Below are 16,494 nucleotides of genomic sequence, written 5' to 3'. Positions count from 1 at the left end.
CTTGAGAAGGTGGTGGTGAGCTGCCTTCTTGAACCGCTGCAGTCCATGTGCTGTAGGTACACCCACAGTGCTCTTAGGAAGGGAGTTCCAGGATTTTAACCCAGCAACAGTGAAGGAACGGTGATATATTTCCAAGTCAGGATGGTGAGTGACTTGGATGGGAACTACCTGCTGCCCTTGTCCTTCTAGATGGTACTGGTCTGGGTTTGGAAGGTGCTGTCTAAGGAGCCTAGGTGAATTCTTGCAGTGCATCTTGTAGCTGCTACTGTGCGTCAGTGGTGGAAAAGTGAATGTTTGTGGATGTAGTGCCAATCAAGTGGGCTGCTTTGTCCTTAACAGCTTCTTGAGTGTTGCGGGAGCTGCACTCATCCAGGCAAGTAGGGAGTATTCCACCACACTCCTGACTTGTGCCTGGCAGATGGTGGATAGGCTTTGGGGAGTCAGGAGGCGTGTTACTCGTTGCAGGATTCCCAGATTCTGACCTGCTCTTGTAGCCACAGTATTTATGTGGCTAGTCCAGTTCAGTTTCTGGTCAATGGTAACCCCCAGGATGTTGATAGTGGGGGATTCAGTGATGGTAATGCCATTGAACATCAAGGGACAATGGTTGGATTCTCTCTTGTTGGAGATGGTCATTGCCTGACACTTGTGTGGCACTGATGTTACTTGCAACTTGTCAGCCCAAGCCTGGATATTGTCCAGATCTTGCTGTATTTGGACATTGACTGCTTCAGTATTTGAGGAGTCGCGAATGTTGCTGAACATTGTGCAATCATCAGCGAAATCCCCTTTCTCACTTTATGATTGAAGGAAGGTCATTAATGAAGCAGCTGAAGATGGTTGGGCCGAGGACACTACCCCAAGGAACTCCTGCAGTGATGTTCTGGAGCTGAAATGACTGACCTCCAACAACCACAACCATCTGCCTTTGTGCTAGGTATGACTCCAACCAGTAGAGAGTTTTCCCCCTGATTCCCATTGACTCCGGTTTTGCTAGGGCTCCTTGAAGCCCCACTCTGTCAAATGCTGCCTTGATCTCAAGGGCAGTCACTCTCACCTCACTTCGGGAGTTCAGCTCTTTCGTCCATGTTTGAACCAAGGCTGTAATGAGGTCAGGAGCTGACTGGCCCTGGCAGAACACAAACTGGGCATCAGTGAGCAGGTTATTGCTAAGCAAGTGCCACTTGATAACATTGTTGATGACTCCGTCCATTACTTTACTGATGATGGAGAGTAGACTGATGGGGGCATTAATTGGCCAGGTTGGATTTGTCTTGCTTTTTGCATACAGGACATACCTGGGCAATTTTCCACAGAGCTGGGTAGATGCCAGTGTTTTAGCTGTACTGGAACAGCTTGGCTAGGGGCATGGCAAGTTCTGGAGCACAAGACTCCAGTGCTATTGCCAAAATATTGTTAGGGCCCATAGCCTTTGCAGTATCCAGTGCCTTCAGCTGTTTCTTGATATCACGTGGAGTGAATTGAATTGGCTGAAGACTGGCATCTGTGATGCTGGGGACCTCCAGGGGAGGCCAAGATGAATCATCCACTCGGCACTTCTGGCTGAAGATTGTTGCGAATGCTTCAGCCTCATCTTTTGCACTGATGTGCTGGGCTCTTCCATCATTGAGGATGGGGATATTTGTGGAGCCACCACCTCCAGTGAGTTGTTTAATTGTCCACCACCATTCACAGCTGGATGTGGCAGGACTGCGGAACTTAGATCTGATCCATTGGTTGCAGGATCACCTAGCTCTGTCTATCACTTGCTGCTTATGCTGTTTGGCATGCAAGTAGTCCTGTGTTATAGCTTCACCAGGTTGACACCTCATTTTTAGGTATGCCTGGTGCTGCTCCTGGCACGGCCTCCTGCACTCTTCATTGAACCAGGGTTGATCCCCTGGCTTGATGGTAATGGTAGAGTGTGGGATATGCCAGGCCACGAGGTTACAGATTGTGTTCGAGTACAATTCTGCTGCTGCTGATGGCTTACAGAGTCTCATGGATGCCCAGTCTTGAGTTGCTAGGTCTGCTCGAAGTCTATCCCATTTAGCATGGTGTTAGTGCCACACAACACAATGGAGGGCATCCTCAATGTGAAGGTGGGACTTCGTCTCCACAATAACTATGCGGTGGTCACTCCTACTGTTACTGTCATGGACAGATGCGTCTGCGGCAGGTAGGTCGGTGAGGATGAGGTCAAGTATGTTTTTCCCTCTTGTTGATTCCCTCACCTGCTGCAGACCCAGTCTAGCAGCTATGTCATTTAGGACTCAGCCAGCTTGGTTAGTAGTGGTGCTACCAAGCCAACCTTGATAATGGCCATTGAAGTCCCCCACCCAGAGCACATTCTGCACTCTTGCTACCTTCAGTGCTTCTTCAAGTGGTGCTCAATAAGGAGAAGTATTGATTCCTCTGCTGAGGGAAGGCATGGTGGGTGGTAATCATCAGGAGGTTTTCTTGTCCCTGTCTGACCTGATACCATGAGATTTCATGAGGTTCAAAGACAATGTTGAAGGCTCCCATGGCAGCTTCCACCCGACTATATACTACTGCACTGCCACCTCTGTTGGGCCTGACCTGCCAGTGGGATGGGATATACCCGGGGATAGGGATGGGGGTATCTAGGATATTGGCTGTGAGGCAAGTTTCGCTGAGTTTGACTATGTCAGGCTATTGCTTGACAAGTCTTTGGAACAGCTCACCCCGTTTTGGCACAATCCCCAGACGTTAGTAAGGAGGACTTTGTAGAGTCAATAGGGCATGGTGTGCTGTTGTTGTTTCCAGTGCCTATGCCGATGAGTGGTATGTCCAGCTTAATTCCTTTTGACTTTTCTGTAGAGAAATTATCAGACAATTATTCACATTCCTAGCATATTCATTAAAATGTATATGCAGCTTCATATGCAAAGCTTTTCTGCATTGTAGTATTTGTTAGCATGTCCTCTTTAATCAATTATATGTATTTCAGCCTACACAAGTTGAAAGAAATTACATTTTGATTTATATGTATATCAGCTAATGTGATGAAATAAATACAGTCCTTTTTGAAGCAATAAAGATGTATTTGTACATTTCATAGGAAATGTGGAATTAAAATGTAAGAAAAAACTAGCCTTAAGAATCAATATACTGCTTTATAAAAAAACATTATGCATGCACTTTTAATGCCAGTATTCCCTCTGTGTGCTTAGTTTTTAAAACAATACTGCAGAACTCTGCCTCTGATGCTGACCTATTTGGAACACGACCAAATGTTTTTGAAAATCTGTTCTCAGCAATCATCTCTGACAAATAGTTTTCTGTAAGTCCAGTGAAACAGGCAGGCTCTTATTTGGCACAACACTGCATTGCCAAACTTTCTTCCCCCAGATCAATTTGGTAAATTTTTCTAATGAAGTCTATCTACATAAACAATTATTTACCAGAATATACCCACATTGCATATTCCTATGTTGAAAGTCATTTTCAAGCAAATATTAGTATTAAACATGTTGCACTTCCTCCAATTTTCCTTCCCTCTATAAAGTCATGGCGATATAACCCAGAATAGGAATTCAGCGATTGGGTGTATTACAGGTGGAGATGTACACCTGCTACTTTTCGTTCAGCATATTGTTCCTTTTTGCAGATTTGTGCTTTTCAACATTGGTTTGCATGTGCATAATACAAGATTATGACAGAATGCAACATGGACTTAGGAAAATTTACCAAATTGATCTGGGGGAAGAAAGTTTGGCAATGCAGTGTTGTGCCAAATAAGAGCCTGCCTGTTTCACTGGACTTACAGAAAACTGTTTGTCAGAGATGATTGCTGAGAACAGATTTTCAAAAACATTTGGCCGTGTTCCAAATAGGTCAGCATCAGTGGCAGAATTTTGAAATATTGTTTTGAAAACTAAGCACACAGGGCATACTGGCATTAAAAGTGCATGCATAATGTTTTTTATAAAGCAGTATATTGATTCTTAAGGCTAGCTTTTTCTTACATTTTAATTCCACCTTTCCTTTGAAGTATGCAAATGCATCTTTATTGCTTCAAAAAGGACTGTATTTATTTCATCACATTAGCTGATATACATATAAATCAAAATGTAATTTCTTTCAACTTGAATAGGCCAAAATACATATTATTGATTAAAGAGAACATGCCAATGAATAGTATAATGCAGAAAAGCTTTGCATATGAAGCTGCACATACATTTTAACAAATATACTAGGATATGTGAACAATTGTCTGATAATTGCTAGGTGCTAAAAAACACTTAATGCAACCTCGAATCAAAAATAAATTCTGCTTTTCAGAATTCACACATCTAAAGAGATAAAAAAATTCAGAGATAAAAACATTCTAAGTGATGTAAAGAAGGGGATTAAATAACAAAATCTATCTGGGAGATAATGACCAATGCTTTGCAAGGCACTTTTAATTAAGGATTGTTTAATTTATTGCCTAATATATACTATGGGTAACATGGCCAGATGTAAGTCAGACTGATGTTTCTTCCATTATCATGTGTGTGTGCACCCAAAACAAAAAACAGCCCCATTGTTACTTACCAATTAACAGCTAGGTCATTTACCCAAATTTATTAACTTCACAGACTGCTTTAAAAAAATGGAATCCCAAACTCCCCAGTCAGAGTGATGTAGGAATGCATATATTTAGATGTACATAAATCATTTACTGATTCGTAGTTAAGCCCCTGAATAGGTTATGTTAATAAACTATTTATTACATACTGGTATAAACATGGTTGGAATTGTTCTTTTTCTTCTTTCTAATTTTAGTGCCCAGTTCCTCTTGTAATGGTTTTGAAGGTTCTGTTCAAAGGACATTTCAAACAACAATAGATGAACAGATGTGTTTTGTAGCAACCGTCCGTCTAGCAACACCTCAGTTCATAAAGGTTAGTATGCATGGGCAATGAAAATAGATAACACCAGAATGCCAATGTCCCAGGGATTATTCCTGAACTGCGACTGATAGGCCAGAGACACATTAGATATTGGCCCTCAACGTCATTTAAGTTAGACTAGCGAGCTGTGGATGCCTACTGCACATCCCAAGGCAGCTCACTGGCAAAGTGGATTTAAATTTCAGGAACGTCTTGGAAAAGAGTGGTAGGCAATCGGAAGGAGGCTAAACAGGGAATGGCAATGGTCTTCGGGACTGTCCTGGACACTAGTGCTTCAACCTTTACCAATATGACAGGTGGCGCATTTCCATGATGGACAGTGTACACACATGCTGCCTGTCATATAGGATATTTAGGTGCCTGTTTTACAGGCGATGTCGATAAATTTCTAGGAGACGCTGTTTGAATATGCTTATTGATTAAATTTAAATGCCACTACCTTTTTCAGTATTCTCTATTTTTAACATTCTTGAAATTTTGTTGGTGAATTTGCGATATGTCAGTACGGGGAACAAATTCTGAATTTTAGCCTGAACTCTGAGCCAAATAATGATCCTTAGGAATTATTGGTGCTTATTAATATCAATTTTATTTATACTTTATCTGAGCATTGCTGAAAAAAGAGCCTATTTTCATCAAAGCTTTTTGTCTTGCACTCATCAGGACAATTCGCAAGAAAATACCAATGTTGGGAGAAACAACATATTTATGCTGCATGAGTAGTGAGCACTGATTGGTTGGCAAGTGGACTTGCCAAAGGAGCAGTGTAGGTGGAAAATTAACTAAAATAAAGGTTAGGGGTTAATTGTATATTTTTCAGACTGAAATATACAGTGGTGTTACCCAGTGGTTGGCATAGGACCACTGCTCTTTGATCTGGACTTGGATATTCTGGACATTATTTCAAATTTGCAAATGATATGAAACTTGGAAATATAGGACAGGATTTTTTGGTCCCGCCGGGATCTCTCTCCATATTTTTCTGTCCCGCCCACGACAATGCCCACTGCTGGCGGGACCAGAAAATCCCGCCTGTTGTAAACAATAGGGGGGAGAGTAACAGAGTTCAGGAGGACATAAACTGACTGGTAAAATGGGCAGAAACAAGCAGATGAAATTTAATGCAGAGAAGTGTAAAGTGATGCATTTTGGCAGGAAAAACGAGGTGAGGCAAAATGAACCACATGTTACAATTTTAAATGAGTTGCAAGAACAGAGAGATCTGGGGGCATATGTACCCAAAACTTGAAGGTGCTGATAGGTTGGGAAGGCTGGTGAAAAAGCAAATGGGATTCTTTGCTTTATCAATAGAAGAGTAGAATACAAAAGCAAAGAAACTGATTTCAGCAGCAGCAAGGTCGGTAACTGGAGGACACAGATTTAAAGTCATTTATAAAAGAACCAAAGGTGACTTGAGCAAACAATATTTTACATGGTGAGTTGTAATCTAGAATGCACTGCTTGAAAGGCTGGTAGAAACAGTAGTAACTTTCAAAATTAATTGGATAAGGAATTGAAGGGAAAGAACCTATAGGGCTATGAGAAAAAAGCAAGGGGTGGGATTAATTGAATATTTCTACCAAAGGCCCAGTATAGACATGATAGGCCAAATAACCTTCTTTTGTGCTGAATCATTCTATGATTCTACGTAGAGGAAACCTAAAGAGTTACTGTTGCCTCTGAATGTCCTGATGAGAATCTGTTGTTTATTCAATAACGAAAGCTTTGAGAACAAGACATACAGTGCTATGTAATGATATTCATGGATTATTTATTTTCTAGATTTATTCTGAAGATTTAAAAAGGGTTAGATTTCTAAAAGAACCATGTTCAATATTAAAGTTCATGGATTTACATAATTGAAATACAAAATTAAAATCTGTTCTATCTAAAATGTTGTTACTTTTAACTGTATTTACAACACTTTATTTCAACACAGGAAATGTGCATAATTGAGGAGCCTTTAGAAGAATTTACTTCTAGGCATAGCTTGGAGTGGAAGTTTTTATTTCTAGATCACAGGTTAGTGAGAATTTTTTTTGTGTTGAATGTAGAACTTATTAGTTTCATTACCAACCTGGTATAGGCATAAGAAGTAGTTCTGGAAGAAGCTTGTGTTATATTTCTGGAAGGCAAAGTAACACTGTAAATTCCCTTGCACAACATGTTTTATTTCCATTTCAAGTTTACATTTTGCTGAATACCTACACCAAAGGTTCATTTCAATATTGTTAATATGTGGTACAATTTTAGAGGGGATGCAGGAACTTAGAGCCTGAGGGTTTAAATACAAAACAGTTGAAGGCAATATGACAAATTGATAATGCTATTAAAAAAGCATACACATTCCTTGGCTTTATAAGTAGAGGCATAGACTACGAAAGCAAGAAGGTTATGCTAAATCTTTATAAATCAATGGATAGGCCTCAGCAGAATACTGTGTCCTGTGCTGGATACCACACTTCACGAAGCATGTCAAGGCTTTGGAGTGGGTGCAAAGGAAATTTACCAGAATGGTACCAGAGATGAGGGACTTCAGTTATGTGAAAGGTGAGGAAAAGCTGAGATTGCTTTTGTATTGAGCAAAAAAGGTTAAGGGGAGATTTAATATGTTCAAAATTGTGAGGGGTTTTAATAGGGAGAAACTGTTTCCACTGGCAGGAGGGTCTTATTCAGAGGAAAGAGGAGTTTCACTGAGCCAAGGCTAACATGTTTGGAGATGATTTCCAATCGCATGCTGCTGGCAGGAAATCTCACCTATTAGTAGCGCATATTGGAAATCACAGGCAATGCACCTGCAATTTTCTGATATGTGACAGGGTGCCCTCATATTGTGTTAGATCAGACAAATTGTTGAACTGGGTGCTTACCTTCATATTGGGAAATATATATATCAATATACATATAATATTAAGAGACATTAAATTAGCATTTGCTACTTTATTGCAATATATAGCAAAAGGATTCCCAGGAAACTTGGTCACACTTTAATGTTTATCTTCATCAGTAACATTGTGGCTGTTGTTGCCAATCTCTTAAATTAATTCCCTATAGTGACCAAATCAGAGTAAGTGTGAATAGTTTTGGATATTGGGTAAACAAATGCTCTTACCTTTAGTACTTAGAAGTCCAAGTCAATAACTTAGGAAAGATTATGCATGATTTTGCCAACCTAGTTCTGTTCTGTGATCCACAGACTCTTTAATAATATCAAAGTCCCTTCACTTATAAGCATTCAACTCATTGAGATGACAATTGCTAGTTAACTATGCTGGGGCATGGTTTGGTGAAGTTGCCTAGAAAGGCAGCAGAGGAATGGAAACCTCAATAAATTTGACTCTGTTTGTCTCTATTCAGTAATGGTGTTACCATTATGCTTTAGCAGTCTGCTGAAAAAACCTTTCTGGTGTACCTGAACTCTGTAAAGACCAAAGGCATGAAGACTGGAGGACCAAATGACAATAACCTACTCCACTCAAATACCTAATGAGAGATGTAGTCAGGCTTTCAGAAAGCATGGTTACGGCAATGTATATGTTGGCATATAAGATAGAACTCAGTCTGCACCAATACTAGTAGCAGGGTGTAAACACCACTTCTACCCATGAAATACATTCCTAGACAATATTGACTTCAAGACCTCTGTTCGGTGCACATAGCACCATATACATTAAGCTATGGGGAATACTTATCTCATCCATTGGAATCTGAGTACATTTTCTTCAAGTGTTTGTGTACCTTCGAAAACCATCAACATTAAATTCAGTAAAATTTTGCAGATAATTCCAGCCACATCCCACTTGTATGTCATGTAATATATAAAGAAGTGGGAATTTCAGTCAAATTGCAATCAATTGTGATTTTACAAAGCTTCTTGAGTATATGGAGACTTATTTAAAGACTTTATGTACTGTGTTACATCAAAATGTTCACAGCTTGGCAAACTATTTTTAAACATCGGATGGTCTACCAAAATGCAATCTTCATTCACATTCCTATGGTTGTCCTATTGTAATGAATGAATGATCAGATGCAATGTATAGAAGTCTAATTCAAGAAATTAAGTTTGTTTGGTTCATTTTCAGGTATTTCTGTTTTCTGTGCAAACAGTTTGATAGTTGCAAGGAGGTGCTGCTTACATTTTGTAATCAAGTATTCTTTCTAACTACAGGGCTCCACCGATAATAGGTTATTTGCCTTTTGAAGTCCTCGGTACATCGGGTTATGATTATTACCATGTAGATGATCTGGAGCAGCTAGCAAGCTGCCATCAACAATGTATGTACCATAAAGGAAAAAAATGATAGTAAGAATTTTCTTTCAGGATTAATCTGTTGGTGCTGGACTTGGAATCTGGAGCAGAAAATAATGTAGTTCTTTCGCATCTAAAAAAGGTCAAGAGAATTTTTTAAAAGATTACAAATATGCCTCACATATTGAACAACTTGAATCTCCTGTACTTCCAGTGGGGAGCCACATTAATATGGCAGGTCAGAGGATTAGGGCTACTGTGTTGTAGCTTGAACACTAATCAAAGTTGCCTTCAAGTACAATTCCACCCCCCCCCCCCCCACCCCGCCTGATGAGCAAGCAGCATTGGTGAATTATCTCTGCAGTGTTTATTGTAAACAATATTTGAGCAAGTTTTTTTTCTGCAATGTGAAAGCATTCCACACTGACTTTACCTCTGTAAGAGTTAATTGTAGCCAGTCAATGTTAATAACTTTTTTACTCTAGATCAACATTACATAAACAATGTTGTTAGTCTGTAGATGACACAAACACCTTAAAGCATTAAACTTACCATTCAAAAAATTACTCTGTGAATTAATAAGAACAATAAATGATTTATTACTTATGTACTTTTCATTTCAAATTTAATAATAACCCTTTAATAATGTACACTATACTGTAGCACTATTTACATCAATCATAGCATATAGTCCGCTTTGTTAAAGAAACAGGAAAATCATGGGGAAACACTTTTTGTTCACAGTACTTCCATGATCTCTGTTGAAACAAAATATATGCAATAAATATAAATGCCATAACTGACATTTTTTTCACCACAGCAACTGCCAGGATGGGTCTCCTTTACTGCTAGATTACTCCAATTATATCATCAATTGCCTCAATTGAAGGCAATAACTTTAAGATTACCCCTAGAGCCAATGCAGAGCTAATGTACACTGGATCCTGAAAAAGTAAACCATCTGATGGGTGATGCAGAATACTTCCCCACTGGAATGTTTTCACAGATGGGAACTTTGAATCAGCTCTCAGCTACTCCACAGTTGTAGCCTCCATGGCCTTGAGTGATGGTGTTCTGGATCATTCCTTGTTGGTGATACAGTATTGTGCTAACAATATACTGGGCGGGTAATCCAGAGGCCTGGATTAATACTTAAAGGAATTTAGCTTCAAATCCCAAATTGGCAGTTTCAGGATTGAATTCAGTTTTAAAACTTACTAGAAATAAAGAACTGGTACAATCTTAAAAAGTGGCCATGTAGTTTCTGGATTGCCATAGAATCTAACTAGCTCACCAATATCCTTTGGGGAATGAAACTTACTGTCCTTACAATCATATGAAAAAATTTTTGAGAGAGGCCCAAACTTTGCAGGTGGGAAATTCATTTTCCTCAATCTTGGGTACTGAGGCCAAGCTTCGTCTCCATTCAGATGGAGGTGGATAAAGCACAAAATTTGTCTACCCACCTGTGAATGATTGTCACCCAAGTTCCTGCGCTTCCCGCACTGGTTTCCTTTCCTGAAAGCTGTCAGGGAGCTGTGCCCACAGCAGGAGGTGCCAGCAATGTGAGACAAGCAGCCTGGCTTTTCTTAAAGGCAGACTGTATCTTAAGAGGAAGGCAGAAAAAAAGATTGCTGCAATGGAAATTCTTACAATTGAACACTAGGGCACACAGAAGAATCTAGAGGGACGGAAGTGGCATTGGGTGCATTAGTGGTGCAGGTGGGAAGGAGTCAAGATATCATGGCCTTACAAGGAGCCGGAGGCTCTCTAGGCCCACCCTGGGAAGGCATGGGAGCAGGCACGGAAGTGCAGGAAGGTAAATTTCTGGAATCTGGACCCAAGAATCGGGCAACAGTGCCACATGAAGTTTAGTAATGGTAACCAGGGTCAGTGATTGCATCTGCACATGACATCTACCTACCACAACACCAACCTCTCTTGCAGCTTAGTGTGCCACGCCCCCATCACTTATCCAGCAGCATTCCCTGGCACTCAGCACTCATACCTGACATCCAGAAACTCCTCCTTACCCTCTCAGACCCACCAATGCTGCCAGCTTCACACTCACCTCTCAGTGCCTTCACATATCTCCAACTATTCATCCATGGCTTGCACATCACCCCATACAGTGCCAAACAATCACTGGCAAATCGAGTTATATTGTAAAAACACATCTTTTCAAAAGGAAAGTTGATTTATGTGCATAATAATAATGCTCTAAAAATTTTAGTGATATGCTTTTTGTTTTCTACAGTGATGCAGTTTGGTAAAGGAAAGTCTTGTTGTTATCGGTTCCTAACTAAAGGACAGCAGTGGATCTGGCTTCAGACCCGCTTCTACATTACCTATCATCAGTGGAATTCCAAACCAGAGTTTATTGTATGCACGCACAAATTAGTGAGGTAGGGAAAAATCATTGACTGGAAGGTGTAATAACGATGGGGAAGATTTCCTCTGGCTGCTATGTCTTAGAAACATCATAAACAATGTAGACATTTTTGCTGATTCAATATTTCCAGTGAAAGCACAAACAGATTATTTTAGAATACGTCTTTGAATTTGTTAGAAATGCTGAACATAGGAAATCATCTCACTATGCTCACAATATCGCTAATACAAAGAGACCAAAATGAATCCCCATGCTTGGTGAATCATTATAGATTAACTAATGTTGAAATTATTAATAACATGGGGTCAAGATAACCAAAATCTGCATTCACAGTTGAAGTAAGCAACATTGTATACTATACTAGAAGAGTAAAGAATGTTGTCTTTGTAAAGTGAGTAACTACAAAACCGTTCTGTCATTTTTCAATATATCAGATATCTTTATACTGACATAAAACTGAAAGTTAGAGGTACACAACATAGTTAGTTGCACAACAGTATGTGACTTGTCCTTTGATGTTCAAGGGCACCTGATTAATGGCACTTTGTTTCTTCAAGGTTGCTTATCAGTAAAAGTCACCTGGAGAAATTGGTCAAATTAGCCAGAATAAATCCATTTTAGTAACTTGTTAATTGGAATATTTTCTGGATTTTTTTCCTTTTTTTCTCCTTTCTTTCCTCACAGACTATGTGCTGCTACTAGTGCAGAAAGCAGCATGGTCTGCACCGTGGAATACAATTTGTGTATAGTTAACAGGCCACTCCTAGCCGTCACAAAAAAAATGTGTTCTTTCTACTTTACCTTCCATATCTTGCCTGCCTATGAGTTGACAGAAATTGTCCAAATGAGACTATCAGTTTGATTGATAGGTAGCCCTGGGATAAAAACGCATGATCCTGACTAATAATGATTCACTTGAGTTGTTAGAATAGGTTTCAGATTCAGTTGCAAAATATAAGTATATTTATACTTCAGGTACATTCAGTTTCTTTTCATTGGATTTTACTTTTCACTGATTTCTTTCCTTCTAAAATCACTACAGCTATGCAGAGGTTCGAGCACAGCGTCGAAAAGACATCAATTTGGATGATAGCTCTACAGAAATTGTTGGTTCTTCAATTCTTAAGGTAATAAGAAAGATGATACATTTCACAATTTTGGTGATCTGTTTTAAATACTTGTTATTGTGAAGGGTTCTGTAGCTATTTAATAATGTTATATTAAATCTTTTTAATATTATTTGTGAACTTATTGAAAACATTTGCTGCTAAAATTACAAGCAGCTTAATGGGAACAATGATTTGCTCACACCTATCATATATTATACTGTTGTTATTCTGTACAGGGACATGACTCAAGACTTGATACTCAGCAACATGTTAAAACAATTGAAGTGCTCCCTGGCAGCCCATCACCTTCTTCTTCATCTCGGAGTTCGCACAAATCATCTCATACCTCGGTGTCAGAATCTGCATGTAGGTGCTTTTTTTCACTGTTACTTTGGAAACCTTATTGGGTATTTTTTTTTCAATTTGCTACGTTGATTGACTCCTGCACCTGTAAAAATCTGTAAAGTAAAAGTTGCAGAAGGATTCAAATAGGTGATTATGATATTTTTCTGATATTGATTTTTCCATTCATTATTTAATGGCCCAAATTTTCCAATCTCCAGATCGTCAGAGACTGGACGTATGACCCAGGACTTTGCAGAAGTCCTGATGCGCTGACCTTCATGGAGACTGCCGATGGGCAATTCCCCTGTTCCTCGGGACGTTCCACAAAGGTCTCCAACTCTGAGTTAGAGTCAGCTCTGTGGGACTCACCTGAATAATTACCCAGGAAACGTTAGACAGAAAAATCCTAGTCTATATCCTGGGTAACTGACCCCCAATTAATCTCACTGACCCCCATCCTGACTACGTCTCGACCCCTTGACTACCCCTGAACCCCACTGACCCCCAACTACCTCCTGTCTCCCCAACTCCTCCCCCAGCCTGACTACCCCTCCCAAACTTACCCGACTACCCTCCCGACCAGACCTGGCCACCCCTCTCTCACCTACCACCTCACCAACTGCCATCCTACTCACCTACCATCTCATTCACCTACTGCCTCACCCACCTGCCACCCTACCCACTTACTATCTCACCCAACGACGACCCTACTCACCTGCCACCTTACCCACCTGCACCCTAACAACCTGTCACCTCACCGACCTACCATCTCACCCACCTACCACCTCACCACCCTGCCACCTCACCAACCACTACCCTATGCACCTGCCGCCTCACCAACTGCCACCCTGCCCATCTACCACTTCACTCATCTACCACCTTATCCACCTACCACCTCAAATACCTGCCACCCTATCCACTTACTACGCCTATCCTCCCCCCTTATCTACTCACGTCACCCACCTACCCGCCCTACCACCCTAACCATTGACTCATTCATCCACTCAACCATTCACTAACATTCACACTGAATGTTTAAACTTACCATACAGCAGCTAGTGTTGTAAAAAGAGGGCATGCCTTGTCTTCCCCCCACACTACAGCACTGTGGAGTGGAGTTCTCCAAGGAATGCTGCGCTCCGCATATCTGGAAAAGCTAGGCCTAGAGAAAATGTGGAGCAGTGTCGAGGCGAGGAGAAGTTTGAGGGGAGTGGCAATGATTGCCACTCTGCGGAAGATCCAGGTCAATGTGTATGATCAACATATTAATCTGGTTATACTTATTTAGAAATTGTGGGTGTGCTTTGTGACCATATCAATAATTTAAACCTGGTGTCTAATTTCTCTCTCAGCAACACAAAGTAAACTACTCTCAGAGACTAGCGCTCCATCCTTGCAGACGAAACCAACAGTACAACAAGATATAGGAATTCAGCAACATCAGCCTGCCAGCAACCAGGTGGGGATTTGCCATAGTTTAGCCACAGAACATGCTGATGAATTACTATTGGAAAACATTAAAGAAAATATTGATAATTAATTAAAAATCCATTGTCGGGAGGAGGAGTGCTCCTTTAGATTCTGTAAGGAAAGCTTGATGTCTCCTCCTTTTCTGATGGTGAGAACCTCCTAAATCCCTGCCCCATGAATCTCCTGAGTGTCACATACTCTTCCTCCGCTCCTGGCCGGTAACCTCATGCCACCTGACATTCGGTACTCCCACCCACCAACCAGCTACTACCAGATTTGGGCAAACAACTCATACAGATGATGTCTGAAAGTTAAAATCTCCCCAGCTTCATGATACTGTCGTAAGGGGAGTTTGCTGCCTCACCACCTGGCCTCACCCATCTGATTCCTATGCCATGTTAAAATCGGGGTATAATTTTAAAAACTTCCATTATGTCTCCTTTGAGTCTTTTCTGCTCTAGTGGAAATATTCTCATTATTGCATGCTTTTCATCTCTTGTATCATCCTGATGAACCCATGCTATGAACTTGTGTACTTTCTATGGCTTTAATGCTTTTTCTATAATACGACACCCAAGCTCTAAACTCAATCTATGGTTTTTGCAAGTATATCATGAACTTTTTGCTGTTGTACGCCGAACCTGTATTTATAAATCCCAAAATATCATTTGCCTTTTTACGACCTTATTTGCCTGCACTTTCAGGAAATTATGTGCTTGAACATTTCAGCTTTGTGCCTTGAACATATATTTACAGTCTTTGTTATGGCTCACAAAATGGTTTACCCACGCATTTCCACATTACTTTCACTTGCCACCTGTCTGACCATCAGCAGTCTTTTACAGTCTTCCTTCAGAGAAAATTAGGTTAAAAAATAATTCCTGCACTTGGCTTACTGCCTTGAGTGGCAGGCCCTCTTGGAGTGATTACAGTAAAAGTTCACTCATCAACCTGCTTCGTCTTTTTAATAAGCTATTGAATTTTTTTAAGAACATTTGTCCATTTACCAACAGTGTCTAAGCTTCAAAAGAAATTCATTGTGAGATTGTTCAATGTGAAAAGACGTCAGTGATAATGCAATTACAAAAAACAAGGACTCTGCCATGCTCCAGGTGCTTTCCTCTCTGAGACCTAGGTCCTGATATTTACTTGAGGCAATGGAGAGCATGATGGAGAGGATTTCTGGATTTAAGCTTGCAATTAAGGGGATATGAGCATCAGTGACAAGGCCAGCATTTATTGTCCATCCCTAATTGCATTTGAGAATGTGAGCCACATTCTTGAGCCACTGCAGCCTATTTGGGAAGGTATTCTCCAAGTTTTTTTTTGTTAATTTACGGGATGTGGGCTCCACTGGCTGGGCCAGCATTTATTGCCCATCCTTAGCTGCCCTTGAGAAGGTGGTGGTGAGCTGCCTTCTTGAACCGCTGCAGTCCATATGGTGTAGGTACACCCACAGTGCTTTTAGGAAGGGAGTTTCAGGATTTTGACCCAGCGACAATGAAGGAGCAGCGATATATTTCCAAGTCAGGATAGTGAGTGACTTGGAGGGGAACATCCAGTTGGTGGTGTTCCCATCTTCTGCTGCCCTTGTCCTTCTAGATGGTAGTGGTCGTGGTTTTAGAAGGTGCTGTCTAAGGAGCCTTGGTGAATTCCAGTGTGCGTCTTGTAGATGGTACACACTGCTGTTACTGTGTGTCGGGGATGGAGAGAATGAATGTTTGTGGATGTGATGCCAATCAAGCAGGATGCTTTGTCCTAGACGGTGTCAAACTTCTTGAGTGTTGTGGGAGCTGCACTCATCCAGGCAAGTGGGGAGTATTCCATCACAAACCTGACTAGTGCCTTGTAGATGGTGGACAGGCTTTGGGGAGTCAGGAGGCGAGTTACTCATCCCACGATCCCTAGCCTCTGACCTGCTCTTGTAGCCACATTAATTATATGGCTAGTCCAGTTCAGTTTCTGGTCAACGGTAAACCCCATGATGTTGACAGTGGGGGATTCAGT

At 40.7% G+C, this 16,494-nt stretch overlaps 1 protein-coding gene across 1 annotated transcript in view; it reads left to right on the top strand.

Moving 5' to 3' along the window:
* The window catches only part of LOC121284366 (neuronal PAS domain-containing protein 2-like), a 210,796-nt gene that overhangs the window by 120,729 nt on the left and 73,573 nt on the right, over window positions 1–16,494 (top strand). The window contains exons 9-15 of the mRNA XM_041199787.1: window positions 4,792–4,910; window positions 6,859–6,941; window positions 9,091–9,197; window positions 11,429–11,576; window positions 12,606–12,690; window positions 12,909–13,038; window positions 14,370–14,476. Coding sequence (XP_041055721.1) covers window positions 4,792–4,910; window positions 6,859–6,941; window positions 9,091–9,197; window positions 11,429–11,576; window positions 12,606–12,690; window positions 12,909–13,038; window positions 14,370–14,476 — 779 coding nt within the window. The remainder of the gene's footprint in view (window positions 1–4,791; window positions 4,911–6,858; window positions 6,942–9,090; window positions 9,198–11,428; window positions 11,577–12,605; window positions 12,691–12,908; window positions 13,039–14,369; window positions 14,477–16,494) is intronic.

This window comes from Carcharodon carcharias, chromosome 11 (genome assembly GCF_017639515.1).
Source record: "Carcharodon carcharias isolate sCarCar2 chromosome 11, sCarCar2.pri, whole genome shotgun sequence".
NCBI lineage: Eukaryota > Metazoa > Chordata > Chondrichthyes > Lamniformes > Lamnidae > Carcharodon > Carcharodon carcharias.
Note: the sequence above shows the minus strand (reverse complement) of the source record. Positions and strands in the feature narration are given on the sequence as shown.